Source organism: Ranitomeya variabilis, chromosome 3 (genome assembly GCF_051348905.1).
Source record: "Ranitomeya variabilis isolate aRanVar5 chromosome 3, aRanVar5.hap1, whole genome shotgun sequence".
In the NCBI taxonomy this organism is placed as follows: Eukaryota; Metazoa; Chordata; class Amphibia; order Anura; family Dendrobatidae; genus Ranitomeya; species Ranitomeya variabilis.
The window spans coordinates 252302304-252318257 of NC_135234.1; the positions used below are offsets into that span (position 1 = coordinate 252302304).

At 41.4% G+C, this 15954-nt stretch overlaps 1 protein-coding gene across 1 annotated transcript in view; it reads right to left on the minus strand.

Annotated features, from left to right (window-relative positions):
- IGFN1 (immunoglobulin like and fibronectin type III domain containing 1) overlaps positions 1–15954 on the minus strand; it is a 262834-nt gene that overhangs the window by 61918 nt on the left and 184962 nt on the right. The window contains exons 6-7 of the mRNA XM_077295387.1: positions 13635–13774; positions 12368–12527 (exon numbers count right to left, since the gene is read on the minus strand). Coding sequence (XP_077151502.1) covers positions 12368–12527; positions 13635–13774 — 300 coding nt within the window. The remainder of the gene's footprint in view (positions 1–12367; positions 12528–13634; positions 13775–15954) is intronic.

Sequence of the window (15954 nt, forward strand, 5' to 3'; positions counted from 1 at the left end):
CCCAAAAAACAAGATATCGACATTTGGTATTGTTGCATCCATAACAATTTATAATTTAAAAGTATTTAATTATGTATTCAGCACAGTGCATGCCACAAGAATACATACTAAAACAATGCTGAGTTGCTGTTTTTGATGTTTTATGTTTTTGTTCATCTTGTGCCACAAAAAAATAAAATTATAAAAAAAGTTGTAAATATCCCAATATGGTACGAATAAAAACTATATGTTTTTTTTGTTCTGAAGAAGTATGGTACTTAGAAATGCAGAGACATAACAAAAAACGCATAATATCCCAGTGTGGACCTGGATTCTCCTTTATCTACCCGCGGAATGGATTTTCCACTTTTTTCTTTTCTACATAAAACTACTTTGAATGGCATTATAAAAAACCACAAACCCTATAGCCTCTTCACACAGCTCATTGGAGGGGCTGACAATAGTTACATTCATGGCCGAAAGTGTTGGGACCCTTGAAATTGTTTCAGAAAATGAAGTATTTCTCCCAGAAAATTATTGCAACTACACATATTTTGTTATACATGTTAATTTCATGTGTGAATACTGGAACAACGCAAAAAATTTTTTTTTTTAAAAAAGCTAATTGGACATAATTTCACACTGAACCCCAAAATGGGCAGGACAAATTTATTGGCACCTTTCAAAAAATGTGGGTAAACAACTCTTTTTTCAAAGATGAGATGCTGGTTCAAACTAACCAGTAACAAGTAACTTTTGTCAGCATTATGAAAAATGCACCTGATACCATATAAAAAGGAGAGAATTTGACTCAATCTTTGCTTTGTGTGTCTGTGTGTGCCACACTAAGAACAGAGAACAGAAAGAGGAACTGTCTGAGGACTTGAGAACCCAAATTGTTGAAAAATATCAACAATCTGAAGGTCACAAGTCCATTTCCAGAGATCTGGATGTTCCTTTGTCCACGGTGCGCAAGATAATCAAGAAGTTTACGCTCCATGGCACTGAAGCTAATCTCCCAGGACATGGACTGCAGAGAAAAATGTATGAAAGGTTGCAACAAAGGATAGTCCGGATGGTGGATAAGCAGCACCAATCAAGTTCCAAAGAAAATCAAGCTGTCCCGCAGGCTCTGGGTGCATCAGTGTCAATGGAAAATATCTGTCAATATTTGAATTAAATGAAACGCTAGGGCAGGAGACACAGGAGGACCCCGTTGATGACACAACATAACAAAACTAGACTGCAGTTCGCCAAAATGTAAGCGAGTAAGCCAAAATTCTTCTGGGAAAGCGTCTTTCGGACAGATAAGATCAACATAGAGCTTTTTGATAAAGTCCATAGTTCTACTATTTACCAAAAATGAAATGAGACATATAAAGGAAAGAACAGAGTACCTAAAGTCAAATATGGTGGAGGTTCAAAGATGTTTGCCATAGGTGAGTTTGAAAGAGCAACAAAGTTGTTTAATCACATTTTTGGAAAGGTGCCAACAACTTTGTCAGACCCTTTTTAGGGAATTGTGTGAAATTTAGTGATGAGCAAATATACTCGTTACTCGAGATTTCTCGAGCATGGTCAGGGTCCTCCGAGTATTTTTTAGTACTCGGAGATTTAGTTTTTCTTGCCGCAGCTGAATTATTTACATCTGTTAGCCAGCATAAGTACATGTGGGGGTTGGCTAGCAACCAGGCAACCCCCACATGTACTTATGCTGGCTAACAGATGTAAATCATTCAGCTGCGGCAAGAAAAACGAAATCTCCGAGTACAAAAAATACTCGGAGGACCCCCGATCATGCTCGAGAAATTCCAAGTAACGAGTATATTCGCTCATGACTAGTGAGCGACGATGGTCACATACTCACCTGCTCCTGGCGCTCCTAACGCCCCTGCATGTCCCACGGTCTCCGGCACCGGCAGCTTCTTCCCCTGAAAGTAATGAATATGGACTCAACTCCCATAGGGGTGGAGCCGCATATTCATTACTGTAATGAGTAGTACCAGTGACCGCTGATCAGAGGAAGAAGCTGCCGGCGCCGGAGACCATCTGTCTGGGAGGAACTACCAGGGACCGCGCCGGGAGCAGGTGAGTATTTCATATTCACCTTTCCTCGTTCCACTGCCGCCCCGTCTTCCACGTCCTCTGCAGTGACTGTTCATGTCAGAGGGCACGATGACATATTAGTGTGCGCACCGCCCTCTGCCTGAACAGTCAGTGTGGAGAGACGGGACGCTGAGGAGCAGCGGGCAGCGACAAGAGGTGAGTATGTCATTTTTTTAAATTGCAGCAGCAGCATTATATGTGGCATATTGTTATATGGAGCATCTTATGAGGCCATAATGAACTGTATGGAGCATTATATGTGGCACATTGTTATATGGAGCATCTATGGGGCTATAATGAACTGTATGGAGCATTATATGTGGCACATTGTTATATGGAGCATCTTATGGGGCCATAATGAACTGTATGGAGCATTATATGTGGCACATTGTGATATGGAGCAACTTATGGGGCCATAATGAACTGTATGGAGCATTATATGTGGCACATTGTTATATGGAGCATCTATGAGGCCATAATGAACTGTATGGAGCATTATATGTGGCACATTGTTATATGGAGCATCTTATGGGGGCATAATGAACTGCATGGAGCATTACATGTGGCACATTGCTATATGGAGCATCTTATGGGGCCATAATGAACTGTATGGAGCATTACATGTGGCACATTGTTATATGGAGCATCTTATGGGGCCATAATGAACTGTATGGAGCATTATATGTGGCACATTGTTATATGAAGCATCTTATGGGGCCATAATTAACTGTATGGAGCATTATATGTGGCACATTTTTATATGGAGCACCTTATGGGGCCATAATCAGCATTTGTGCAGCATTATATGGGCCAAATATTTGTATGGAGCATCTTATGGGGTCATAATCAGCATTTGTGCAGCATTACATGTGGCATATTTTAATATGGAGCATCTTATGGGGCCCATCATAAATTTTATGGAGCATTATATGGGGCGTATTTTTTATGGAGCATCTTATGGGGCCTATCATGAACTGTATGGAGCATTATATGGGGCTCCTGATTCAATATGGATATTCAAAAACACTTAACCTACTGATGTCTCAATTAATTTTACTTTTATTGGTATCTATTTTTATTTTTGACATTTACCGGTAGCTGCTGCATTTTCCACCCTAGGCTTTTACTCAAGTCAATAAGTTTTCCCAGTTTTTTGTTGAAAAATTAGGGGGGTCGGCTTATACTCGGGTCGGCTTATACTCGAGTATATACAGTACTTACTGATCTAATATTTATGGCTTATCATTACACTTTTAAAGTCGAGATGTCAAAACAATAATTACCGAGTCTCCCCTTCTCTTTCTCCATAAGTTATAGCAGCACTCTGTCTCAGAAGGTAAGAATGCCCTTCAGCATTATTCAGCCAGTGAATAGAAGTGAAATCACAGAATGTTCTCCCACTTTGCCAATAGTTACAGCTATGGCTCCCTTGTTAAGAAATCAAAGCAACCCACTCTCACCCCACAGTCATACAAGTACGTCTTGTTCCATTGGAGACTTTTGTGCCAGAGCAGTGTCCTGTTTCCCAAATTGTCATTGCAGTGCTCCAGCCTTGCCAGAATAGCCATATAAAGGACTTTCCCCTTTTTCCAATGCTCACAGTAATACTTTTTCTCACCCTTCATCCATTGCTTATAGCCCTCTCCCCTTTGCCAAGCTGCCACAAATATCAACATGGATTTATGAGGGATCGGTCCTGGCAAATTAATCTGTTCAAGATCTTTTAGGAGGTAAGTTCCAGACCGAATCAGGATAAGGCTATGGATGTCCTCTATCTGGATTTTTCAAAGACATTTGATTCAGTGGCCCATTAACTCCTTCACCCCACCGCCTGTTTTCATCTTCCTAATCAGGCCAATTTTTTCCAATCCTGACCAATGTCACTTTATGAGGTAATAACTCGGGAATGCTTCAACATATACCAGTGATTCTGAGATTTTTTCATGACACATCATACTTCATACTAGTGGTAAATTTAGGTCAATATGATTTTTATTTATTTATGAAAACATTGAAAATTTTACAAACATTTTTGAATTAATTACAACTTTCAAACTTTGAATTTTTATTCTCTTAAAGGGAACCTGTCACCCCCAAAATGGAAGGTGAGCTAAGCCCACCGGCATCAGGGGCTTATCTACAGCATTCTGTAATGCTGTAGATAAGCCCCCAATGTAACCTGAAAGATGAGAAAAAGAGGTTAGATTATACTCACCCAGGTGCGGTCCCCGCATGCGGTCTGGCCCAATGGGTGTCGCGGTCCGGTCCGGCGCCTACTATCTTCATCAGATGACGTCCTCTTCTTGTCTTCACGCTGCGGCTCTGGTGCAGGCGTACTTTGTCTGCCCTGTTGAGGGCAGAGCTAAGTACTGCAGTGCGCAGGCGCCGGGCCTCTCTGACCTTTCTCGGCGCCTGCGCACTGCAGTACTCAACAGGGCAGACAAAGTACGCCTGCGCTGGAGCTGCGGCGTGAAGACAAGAACAGGACGTCATCGTAAGAAGGTGGGAGGCCCCGGACCGCGACGCCCACCGCAGCGGGACCGCCCCTGGGTGAGTATAATCTAACCTCTTTTTCTTATCTTTCAGGATACATCGGGGGCTTATCTACAGCATTACAGAATGCTGTAGATAAGCCCCTGATGCTGGTGGACTTAGCTCACCTTTCATTTTGGGGTGACAGGTTCCCTTTAAACAAGACAGTTATATCACACAAAACGTAAGTAACACTTACCACTAGTGTTGAGCGATACCTTCCGATATGCATTGGTATCGGATAGTATCGGCCGATACCGGCAAAATATCGGATCTCGCCGATACCGATACCCGATACCAATGCATTTCAATGGGACGCAAAGTATCGGAATGGTTCCCAGGGTCTGAAGGAGAGGAAATTCTCCTTCAGGCCCTGGGATCCATATTCATGTGTAAAATAAAGAATTAAAATAAAAAATATGGATATACTCACCTCTCCGGCGGCCCCTGGACTTTACCGATGTAACCGGGAGCCTCCGTTCCTAAGAATGAGCGCGTGAAGGGCCTTCGATGACGTCGCAGCTTCTGATTGGTCGCGTGAGCGCTCATGTGACTGCTCACACGACCAATCACAAGCTGCGACGTCATCGCAGGTCCTTCACGCGCTCATTCTTAGGAACGGAGGCTCCCGGTTACGGCGGTAAGGTCCAGGGGCCGCCGGAGAGGTGAGTATATCCATATATATATACTGTATATATCCATATACTCACCTCTCCGGCGGCCCCTGGACCTTACCGCCATAACCGGGAGCCTCCGTTCCTAAGAATGAGCGCGTGAAGGACCTGCGATGACGTCGCGGCTTGTGATTGGTCACGTGAGCGGTCACATGAGCGCTCACGCGACCAACCAGAAGCCGCAACATAATCGAAGGCTCTTCACGCGCTCATTCATAGGAACGGAGGCTGCCGGTTACAGCGGTAAGATCCAGGGGCCGCCGGAGAGGTGAGTATATCCATATTTTTTATTTTAATTCGTTATTTTACACATGAATATGGTTCCGATACAGTTTCCCGATATCACAAAAGTATCGGCACTCGGTATCGGAATTCCGATACCGCAAGTATCGGCAGATACCCGATACTTGCGGTATCGGAATGCTCAACACTACTTACCACATGTCTACTTCAGAGCAATATCATTTTTTAATCTTATTTTTTGTTAGTAAGAAAGAAGGGTTAAATATAAGTAAACTAAATTTACACAACCAATTATTTTAGGAACCACATCCCATTTGATATGACTTTGAGGGGCCTAGGTGAAAGAAAATGTTGTGACACCATTAAAAAAACTACACCCCTCAAAGTGCTCAAAACCACATTCAAGACGTTTTTTAATCATTTAGGGGCTTAATTAGAATTAAAGCAATGTGGAAGGAAAAAATGAAAATTTAACTTTTTCCCACAAAAGTATTGATTTATCCACAAATTTTGTATTTTCAAAAGGGTAACAAGAGAAAATGGACTATACAATAAGTTGTGCAGAATTCCTCCTTCAAGTGACCCCATTTTGGAAATTAAACCCCTCTAGGAAGTCATGATTTTGACTCCATATGCATCTTCCAGAAACAAACAGTACTATATGGCGGTATAAGCGAACTCTGTTACTTCACAGATTCGCTTGAGAAAGAGAACGCTGTGCCCTGTAAACCTCACAGAGGAACAGCTACCTAATAGAGCCGGCAGTGGTCATGCAGTCAGCGTGGCACACACAAAACCCCTCACCGAAGGTGCCGGTATTCTAGGGGCTTATTTCAGCCAAACCATGAATCCACATTCACAAACTCCTCACTGGAGGTGCCAGTATTCTAGGGTCTTATTTCAGCTGAACCCTGACCACATGCAAGCATGACAACACTGGCACGGAGCTCATAACTTAGGTTACTACTAGCGCATAGCAGTGTGGCCATGCGAACCTTTTATAGCTGCAGCAACTTCAGGACTTTCCTAGAGGACCAATGAGAGCTTCTACAGTACCTCAGCAACTTCAAGACCTTCCTAGAGAACCAATGGGAGCTGCTGCAGTACCTGAGCATATGACCCCCGACCTCCAATGAGAGGTCTTACCCTGGGCATGCTCAGAAGGGGAAAAGCAGGACTTAGTCCCAGAGACGTCTGCTCGCCGCTGACCAGTACTGGCTACAATAGCTGAGCCTGGAAAGGCAGCAGTAATCATCCGCACTGTATCAGGCTGAGCCAGATGCTGGGACCGACGTCTCCGCTGAGAAGGCTGCACTGCAGCTGGAGAAGAATGGGAGACCGCAGCAGAGATGGTTTGAGATTCCCCCTGTGCAGAGGTGGGAACTTGACCCCTAACATGGACCTTGTAAATTAGGTGGGCTCTCATCGCTACAGAAATGGCAAACATGAAGATGCTAAATGTGGTTTAGGCACACTGTGGGGCTCAGAAGGGAGGGGGGGATTTGGGAGAGCAGCATTCATTAATGTGTAAAACCCCTATATTTCCATTAACAGATGATGTACCTGAGTGAGGACTTACTTTTTTTGCGGATTGAGTTGAATCTTTTGTTGGGAACATTTTACATAACATTTTGGATCACGTTTATCTTGTGCTCAACACTGAGTACTTCAATTGGGGTTTCCATCTAAATATCCGAATGACATGATTTAGATGAAAACCCCCGAGGGATTAATTCACAATAATGAGGCAACAGCATTAGGCTGCCGTCACACTAGCAGTATTTGGTCAGTATTTTACATCAGTATTTGTAAGCTTGCAAATTTTGATGTAAAATACTGACCAAATACTGCTAGTGTGACCGCAGCCATACTCTTTCTGGCCTCTGTTCAGCAGTCCTTTTCAGAGGTGCACAAACTGTGGCCGACGAAGCTTTTATGCACGCTTAAAAAGACGCTTAAAAAGATGGAAACCTCTGAATCATAGGACAGACAGACTAGTGTGACAGTTTTTAGGACAGGTTATTCTGGATGCGGCAATCTTTTGTGATTTTGTAACCCCTTAACGACCGCTGATACGCCTTCTAACGGCAGTTAATGGTACTTATGCCTCAGTGCCGCTTTTTAACAGCGCTGAGAAATAAGTGCGTAAAGCCCCCCAGAGTCAAAATTTCTCCATGATTTGGGTCGTTTTTTACCGACCCCAGTGTGGCAATTGCCGTTATTAACGTTATCTACTATATAATTGTGTAAGGGTCACTTCCGTCTTTCTGTCTGTCCTTCTGTCTGTCTTTCTGTCTGTCACGGAAATCCCAAGTCGCTGATTGGTCGCGGCAAAACAGCCACGACCAATCAACGACGGGCACAGTCCGGCGGCAAAATGGCCACTCCTTACTCCCCGCAGTCAGTGCCCGCTCCATACTCCCCTCCAGTCAGCGCTCACACAGGGTTAATGGCAGTGTTAACGGACCACGTTATGCCGCGGTGTAATGCACTCCGTTAACGCTGCTATTAACCCTGTGTAACCAACTTTTTACTATTGATGCTGCCTATGCAGCATCAATAGTAAAAAGATCTAATGTTAAAAATAATTAAAAAAAAAAAAAAATTGTTATATACTCACCATCCTGCGGCCCCTCGGATCCAGAACAGGCCTTTCCCGCTCCTCGCGTCGCTCCGGTGACCGCTCCATGCATTACAATCTTGCGAGATGATGACCACAATGCACTCTTGGGACAGGAGCGCGTGAGGAGCATTGGTAAATTCTTCGCCTGGATCCGGGGGCCAACGGAAGGTGAGTAAATAACTATTTTTTATTTTAATTCTTTTTTTTAACAGGGATATGATGCCCACATTGCTATATACTACGTGAGCTGTGCAATATAGTATGTGGGCTGTGCAATATACTACATGGGCTGTGCAATGTACTACGTGGGCTGTGCAATGTACTACGTGGGCTGTGCAATATACTACGTGGGCTGTGCAATATACTACATGGGCTGTGCAATGTACTATGTGGGCTGTGCAATGTACTACGTGGGCTGTGTAATATACTATGTAGCTGTGCTATATACTACGTGGCTGTGCTATATACTACGTGGGCTGTGTTATACACTACGTGGGCTGTTATAAACTACGTGGCCTGTGTTATACACTACGTGGCCTGTGTTATACACTACATGGGCTGTGTTATACACTATGTGGGCTGTGTTATATACTGCGTGAGCTGTGTTATATGCTACGTGGGCTGTTATAAACTACGTGGCTGTGTTATATGCTATGTGGGCTGTTATACACTCCGTGGGCTGTGCTATATACTACATGGCTGTGCTATATACTCTGTGGGCTGTGCTATATACTACGTGGCTGTGCTATATACTAAGTGGCTGTGCAATATACTATGTGGCTGTGCTATGTACTACGTGGCTGTGCTATTTACTACGTGGGCTGTTATATACTACATGGCTGTGCAATATACTAAGGGGCCAGCCGCGAACAATCAGCAACAGGCACAGTCTGGCCGCGAATTGGCGCGGGATTTGAAAAACGCTTCGCTAATTGGTCGCGGCCGGCCGAATCCTATATATTCAATGTATTATTCTAAAATCTTCATAAATAAACTACATACATATTCTAGAATATCCAATGCATTAGAATCGGGCTACCATCTCGTAACATTATAACGGCGACCACAAAAAAAGAAAACCAGATTTCCCATTTAGTTTCTCTCTCCTCTGATGTTATCATCAGAGGAGAGAGAAATGGGGTCCCCTGATCCCCCCCACGGTACCTCCAGTGTCCTTGCATCCCCCCATGAAGTCCCCTGGGCCACGGACATCTTCTTCCAGGAAGAAAATGGTGGGCTCATGCGCAGTGTGCCTTCCAAGATCTGCTTTGCCAGCACCCGGCACCTATTGGTTCATCTTTATCACTGTGATAGACCCTATCACAGTGATCAAAATAAAAAAAATAGTAACTAAAACCCCCCTTTATCGCCCCCTTAGTTAGGGAAAAATAATAAAATAAAATATATATATTTATTTCCATTTTTCCATTAGGGTTAGAGTTGGGCTAAAGTTAGAGTTGGGCTAAAGTTAGGATTCGGCTAAAGTTAGGGTTGGGGCTAGGGTTAGGCTAAAGTTAGAGTTGGGCCAAGGTTAGGGTTATGGTTGGGATTACGGTTAGGGTTGGGATTGGGGGTGTGTTAGGGTTGTGGTTAGGGTTATGGTTACTTTTGGGATTATGGTTATGGGTGTGTTGGGATTAGGGTTGGAGTTAGAATTGGGGGGTTCCACTGTTTCGGTACATCGGGGGTCTCCAAACGTGACATGGCCCAACCATTGATTTCAGCCAATTTTGCTTTCAAAAAGTCAAATGTGCTCCCTCCCTTCTGAGCCCTGCTATGTGCCCAAACAGTGTCTTTCCCTCACATACAGGATACTGGCGTACTTAGAAGAAATTGCACAACAGATTATGTGGTCCATTTTCTCCTGATACCCTTGTGAAAATAAAAAAAATTGTGAAAAGTAAAATGTAAGTTTTTTCCTTCCACATTGCTTTAGTTCTCGTGAAGCAACTGAAGGGTTAATGGTGTCACGTTTGGGTATTTTCTGTTATATTGACCCCCAAACTCACTTCAAATGTGAGGTGGTCGCTAACAAAATGGTTTTGTAAATCGCTGGTCAAATTTAACCCTTATGACGACCTAACAAAAAAACAAACTATGTTTCAAAAATCGTGCTGATGTAAAGTAAACATGTGGGAAATGTTATTTATTAACTATTTTGTGTGACATATCTCTCTGATTTAAGTGGGTAAAAATTAAAATGTTCAAAATTGCTAAATTTTCTAAATTTTTGCCAAATTTCTGTCTTTTTTTAATAAATAAACACAAGTTATATCGAACAAATTTTACCACTAACATGAAGTACAATATGTCACGAAAAAACATTCTCAGAATCAGTGGGATACGTTGAAGTTGTCCAGAGCTATAACTTCATAAAGTGACAGTGGTCAGAATTGTAAAAACTGGCTTGGTTATTAAGTACCAAATTCGCTCTATCACTTATGGGGTTAAAAATATTTTTAGATTTTTTTTTTACTGTGTTTTCACTTAGTCCCTCTATGGACTTTATCTTGTATTATTCTGATGGCTGGTATAATGCATTCACCAGCATTGCAATGCGTTATACCTGTCAGTGCTACAGTGACAGAAGCCTCTTAGACCATGCTCCAGGTATGGTCTAACAGGTTTGCCATATTGCCGTAGCTGGCTGATCCGAAGATCGCAATGGCGACTTTTGGTTGCCAGGGGAACAATAAATCTTTCCAGATGACGTGATAGGGGGCCAACTGGAAGGAGAGGGAGTCCACTCCTAGCCTTCTAAATACTGTGATCAATTTAAATGGACCGGGACAGTGTGGGCACCGTTCCTGGCAGTGACACTGCCGAAACTTGGCTATAACTTAAGCCGAGCTCTCGGCAGCGATCATGCAGGCACTTCTTACCATGTCATACCTATACCTCAAAGGTCAGGAACCCCTTAAAGACCATGATGTATACATACCTCAAAGGTACTGAAGGGGTTGAAGTTTGGTATATAAAAGAAAAGCATTGGGACTCAGAATGGGATTAAAAATAGACCCGGTGACAAAAATGAGAGGGTTTTTATTAAGAGAATACACTCTGATTAGGTCACACTAAACAGTGAGGTACCACAGGGTTCACTATTGGGCCTTTTTAACATATTTATTAATGCCCTTGTAGAAGGCATAAAGAGTAGAATTTCAAAATTTTCAGATGATACTAAACTTTGCAAGGTAATCAGCACAGAGGAGGATAATTTATTGTTACATAGGGATCTGTGTAAGCTAGAGGCTTGGGTGGACAAATGGCAATTGAAGATTAATGTACATAAATGTAAGGTCATGCATTTAGGTAAAAAAAAATAACATTTACAATTATATACTAAATTGTAAAACATTGAGTAAACCTGTCACTGAAAAAGTCTTGGGCATATCTGTGGACAGAAAACTCAACTTTAGTGACCAGTGTCGGGCACCAGGCATAGTCACTGCCAGTGCCAAGTCAACAAGCATAAATGCTTATGAAAAGAACATAGATTTACCTATGTACAAGTCACTAGTCCAGTAACACTTAGAATACTCTGTAAAATTTTGCACTGCAGTTTATACGAAGGACATAGATTAAATAGAGAGCTAGTGCAGAAAAAGAGTAACCAAGATAGAAATTAGGTTGACTGCAAAACCTAGACAGGACTTAGAGTTATTCAGTTTGGAAAAAACTACGGCTTATGGGCGATCTTATTACAATGTACAAATATATGAAGGGACAGTACAGAGATCTTTTTAATGATATTTTTACATCTAGGTCAGTGACAGTGACATGGAGTCATCCTCTACTTAAAAGGGAAAGAAAGTTTAATCAAATCACAGATGGCAATTTTTTCCTGTAAGAGCAGTAAAATTATGGAACTCTGTACAATAGCATGTTGCAATGGTTGATTCACTAAAAAGTAGAAGTAGGGCCTGATGCCCTTCTTGAACAATATATCATTACAGTTTATGGGTACTTGATTATATGATGGGATGTTGATCCAGGAAATTAGTCTGATTTTTCCCCTAATATGGGGCAATTTGCATCCATCTCAGAGTTTTTTTGTCTTCCTCTGTATCAACATGTTAGACTATAGGTTGAACTCGATGGAATTAGGTCTACTTTGAAACTCTGAAACCACATCAGTAATAATAGCATGAGTTTAATAAGGTAGGAAATCTAGTTATAATTAAAGTAAAAACAGTAAAAAAAAACTCACCTGCTTTCTTTATTACGGCACAACCTTTAGTAACTGCTGATTTTTCACTAAGTCCACATAAATTTTCAGAAAACACTCTGAAGAAGTAGGAATTTCCAATAATCAAGTCAGAAACAGTGCAGTTAGTTTGGCGGTAATTCTCAAGAACTGTAAACCATTCCTAAAACATGAATATATTTGTAGAAAAAAAAGATAAAGACTTTAGATCAAATAAATTTGTAACACATTTATATTGTGAAAAAACCTTATGCCCAAAATATCCAAGTAAAAACATTGCAAAGTATGCAATAGTCACTTAACCCCTATTTAAACTCATCAGCTCCATGTGCTGCCATAAAAGCTCGAGCTGGAACAATGCCAGGACCAAATTGGCTTCCCATCATTGTAAGGCCGGGGTCACACTTGCGAGTCTCTCGCATCAATACCCGACGCTGCTGCCCGCACTCACCATAGAAAACCACGCAGCCGCACGCTCCGGTCCCGAGTTCCTGCGGCTGTGCCGGGTATTGATGCAAGAGACTCGCGCGAGTTTCTTGCATTGAACTTGCAAGTGTGGCCCCGGCCTAACATTGACAAACATACAGATACAGAAATATTGCAGGATAATATCTAAGCAACCAAAGGAGAAAACAGTGAAGCTGGACTAAAAAATGTTAATAAAAACTCAGATAAGAAATTTAGAAAATATAAAAAAAATTAAAATTATAGAATGCTGTATATCAGCCCTGAAAGGCGGTGGCCGTAACTCGCCAAACCTGGTAACAAGTTCCTTTTAACATTTTCACCATGCCTGTCAGGGGCCTGCTGACTACACCCAAGGCTGTCTACTATACAGCTATAGTTTACGAGTCTGAAATGATATTTCTCTGCAAATTATTGCAATGGCAGCACGTACTGTAAATACTATATTTCTCCGCCGACAGCTTCCCTTTAAAGAATACATGAGGCCGCACTTTTCATATATGTTTCCTAAATATAATCCAGTATCAAACCATCTCAGAAGAAACCCAATATTATGAGCATTATATTGCTCAAGCTGCATAAATGTGGGATGATTGTTTAAAAGAAATTATATATCAAAATATGCGTCTTTCCTCTTCCCCACTTAGTTTTATACCAGCAAATAAAAAGGTAATTAAAACAGTAAAACAAAAAGAATGAGAGAATGATAAAGTCTGTTTGTGGCGTCACAGCAAACAAATGGGCATATCAATATTATATAATAATTATATGTTTAGGAAACTTGTTCAAAATTGCAAATGCTTACCCCAGTTTTCTTATCTGACTTCTGCAGGGTATAGCCAGTAATTTCTGAGTTACCATCATCCCCTGGTGGGGTCCACTCAAGAGCTGCATTAAAGCCCCATACATCCACTAACTTAATACTTTTTGGAGGACCAGGACGTTCTAAAAAGAAACAATACATTAATATAAAGAACGTATTAATAAACATTTGTAACAATTTTGTTAATTATATTAAAAATATGTAACAACAAACAATTTACGCAACCCCTAATGGCTTCAATACATTATGGATTATAAAGTGCAGTATCCTTCTGATCTAGAAGGTGCAATTTGTAATGAGTTCAATTTATCTTACTTAAATAAAAACAATGTACACGCGCTTCATCCGCTCCAGAAATGTCGCCACCGCTGTTCCCAGAGAGTGGACATGACTTGTGGCCCGTAAAGGCTGCAGCCAATTAGCAGCTGCTCCCCAGCTACAGCCTTTATCCTATTTTATTGGCGCTGCCATCTGCCCTAACGGAATATTGATGAGCTGCAGCCAAAGAGTGGACGACATCTCTGGATCAGCACCGCTAAAGGAGAGAAGTATTTAATGTTTTTAGTTTAATTAGAATCCTGAATTGAGCAAACTGGTGTTGTGCAGTAGTGGAAAACCCATTTAATCCATCGCTGCAATACGGCATACAGTTATGCCTTATTTCAGCTCCCTGACTTTGATGCAAGCTCACAATACGAGCCCATATCTTTCCAGGCAGATGATGGCTGTGTTCAGCCATCATCTGCCTTTAAGGACCGTAATTTTGGTCCAAGTGTGGTAAATTAAAACATTGGATCGCACTCAGACCAATGTTGTTCAATGAGGCGGTGCACATGTCTAAGGAAACAAATTGCCACATGTGCGATTTGCCTCTAATTGGATGGCACACACCCATTCATGTCTATAGGTCAGTGGAAAGCACCGGACCACATTTGGATGACGTCTATGTGAAGTCAGATTTTCACAGACAGACTCAATGGAGAAGACGGAGACATTATTTTTAATTCTCCACATCCAAGAAAAAATGAATTCTACTTTTACCAAACTTATCCGAGAGTGATTAACGTAATGGGACAATTTTTCTAGGATGGAGAGCAAATGATCATCTGCACTGGCCCTAACAGTAGCTCAAGGAGTGGAGCTCCTGTTCAATGTCGCTGTCAATCCCTGACAGTGGCATTTACAGTGTGCCGACCGGGCTGCGAGTTGTTCTAAAAAGAGTAAATGTCTGGTGTTTTTAAAAACATAACAAAAATAAAAAATATAGTAATAGAAGTTCAAATCACCCTCCTTTTTATCTCAATAAAAATAAAAAATAAAAAAATACACGTCGTATCGTTACATCCATAAAAGTTTGATCTATCAAAATATTAAATTAATTAATCCAAAAATTGCAAAAAGGCTATCAAAATACCACAAACTGTATCACTAAAAACAAGCCATCACACAGCAAACTTTATTGAATATTAAAAACATGAGTCTTGGAATGTGGTGATACAAACTTTTTTTTTCATTTTTACAAATTTATGATTTTTTTCACCATTTATAAAAAACAAACAAAAAAGTTTGGTATTCCCGTCATCGTAGGGACATGTAAAATCAAACTGTCAGGAAATATTTACTGTATAATTAACACTGGAAGTAAAAAACACAATTGCAATATTATGGGCTTTTTTATAATTACGATGCACTAGGAGTTTTTTCTGCTATCCAGTACGTCACATGATAAAATGAATGCATGTCTCCGTACCCTCACTGAAACTTCTGCACCTGTTCACAGGTGTTTTGGCCCACTCCTCATGAGCAAACTGCTCTGGCTGTCTCACGTTTGAAGAGTACCTTCCCCAGATTGCATGTTTCAATGCCTTCCAGAGATGATAAATAAGATGTAGGTCAGGCTTCATAGAAGATCACTTCAGAAGTGTCCAGGGCTTTATTCTTAGCCATTCTTGGATGATTTTAGCTGTGTAGTTTGGGTCATTATCCTGTTGGAGGACCCATGACCTTTGACCAAGCTTTCTGTCACTTTGAAGCAACATTTAGCTCCAGTATGCCCTGATAGTCTTGAGATTTCATTGTACCCTGGACAGATTCAAGACACCCTGTGCCAGATGCAGCAAAGCAGCTCCAAAGCATAACTGTACCTAGTGTGAAACATGGAGGAGGCTCAATGTTCTTTTTGTTTGTATACTTAATTTGCATCTGTGAACGTAGAGCTGATGAATCAAGCTGTCACTTGCCAAAGAGCTCCAGTTTTGTCTCGTCTTTCCAAAAGACATTCTCCCAGAAGCTTTGTGACTTG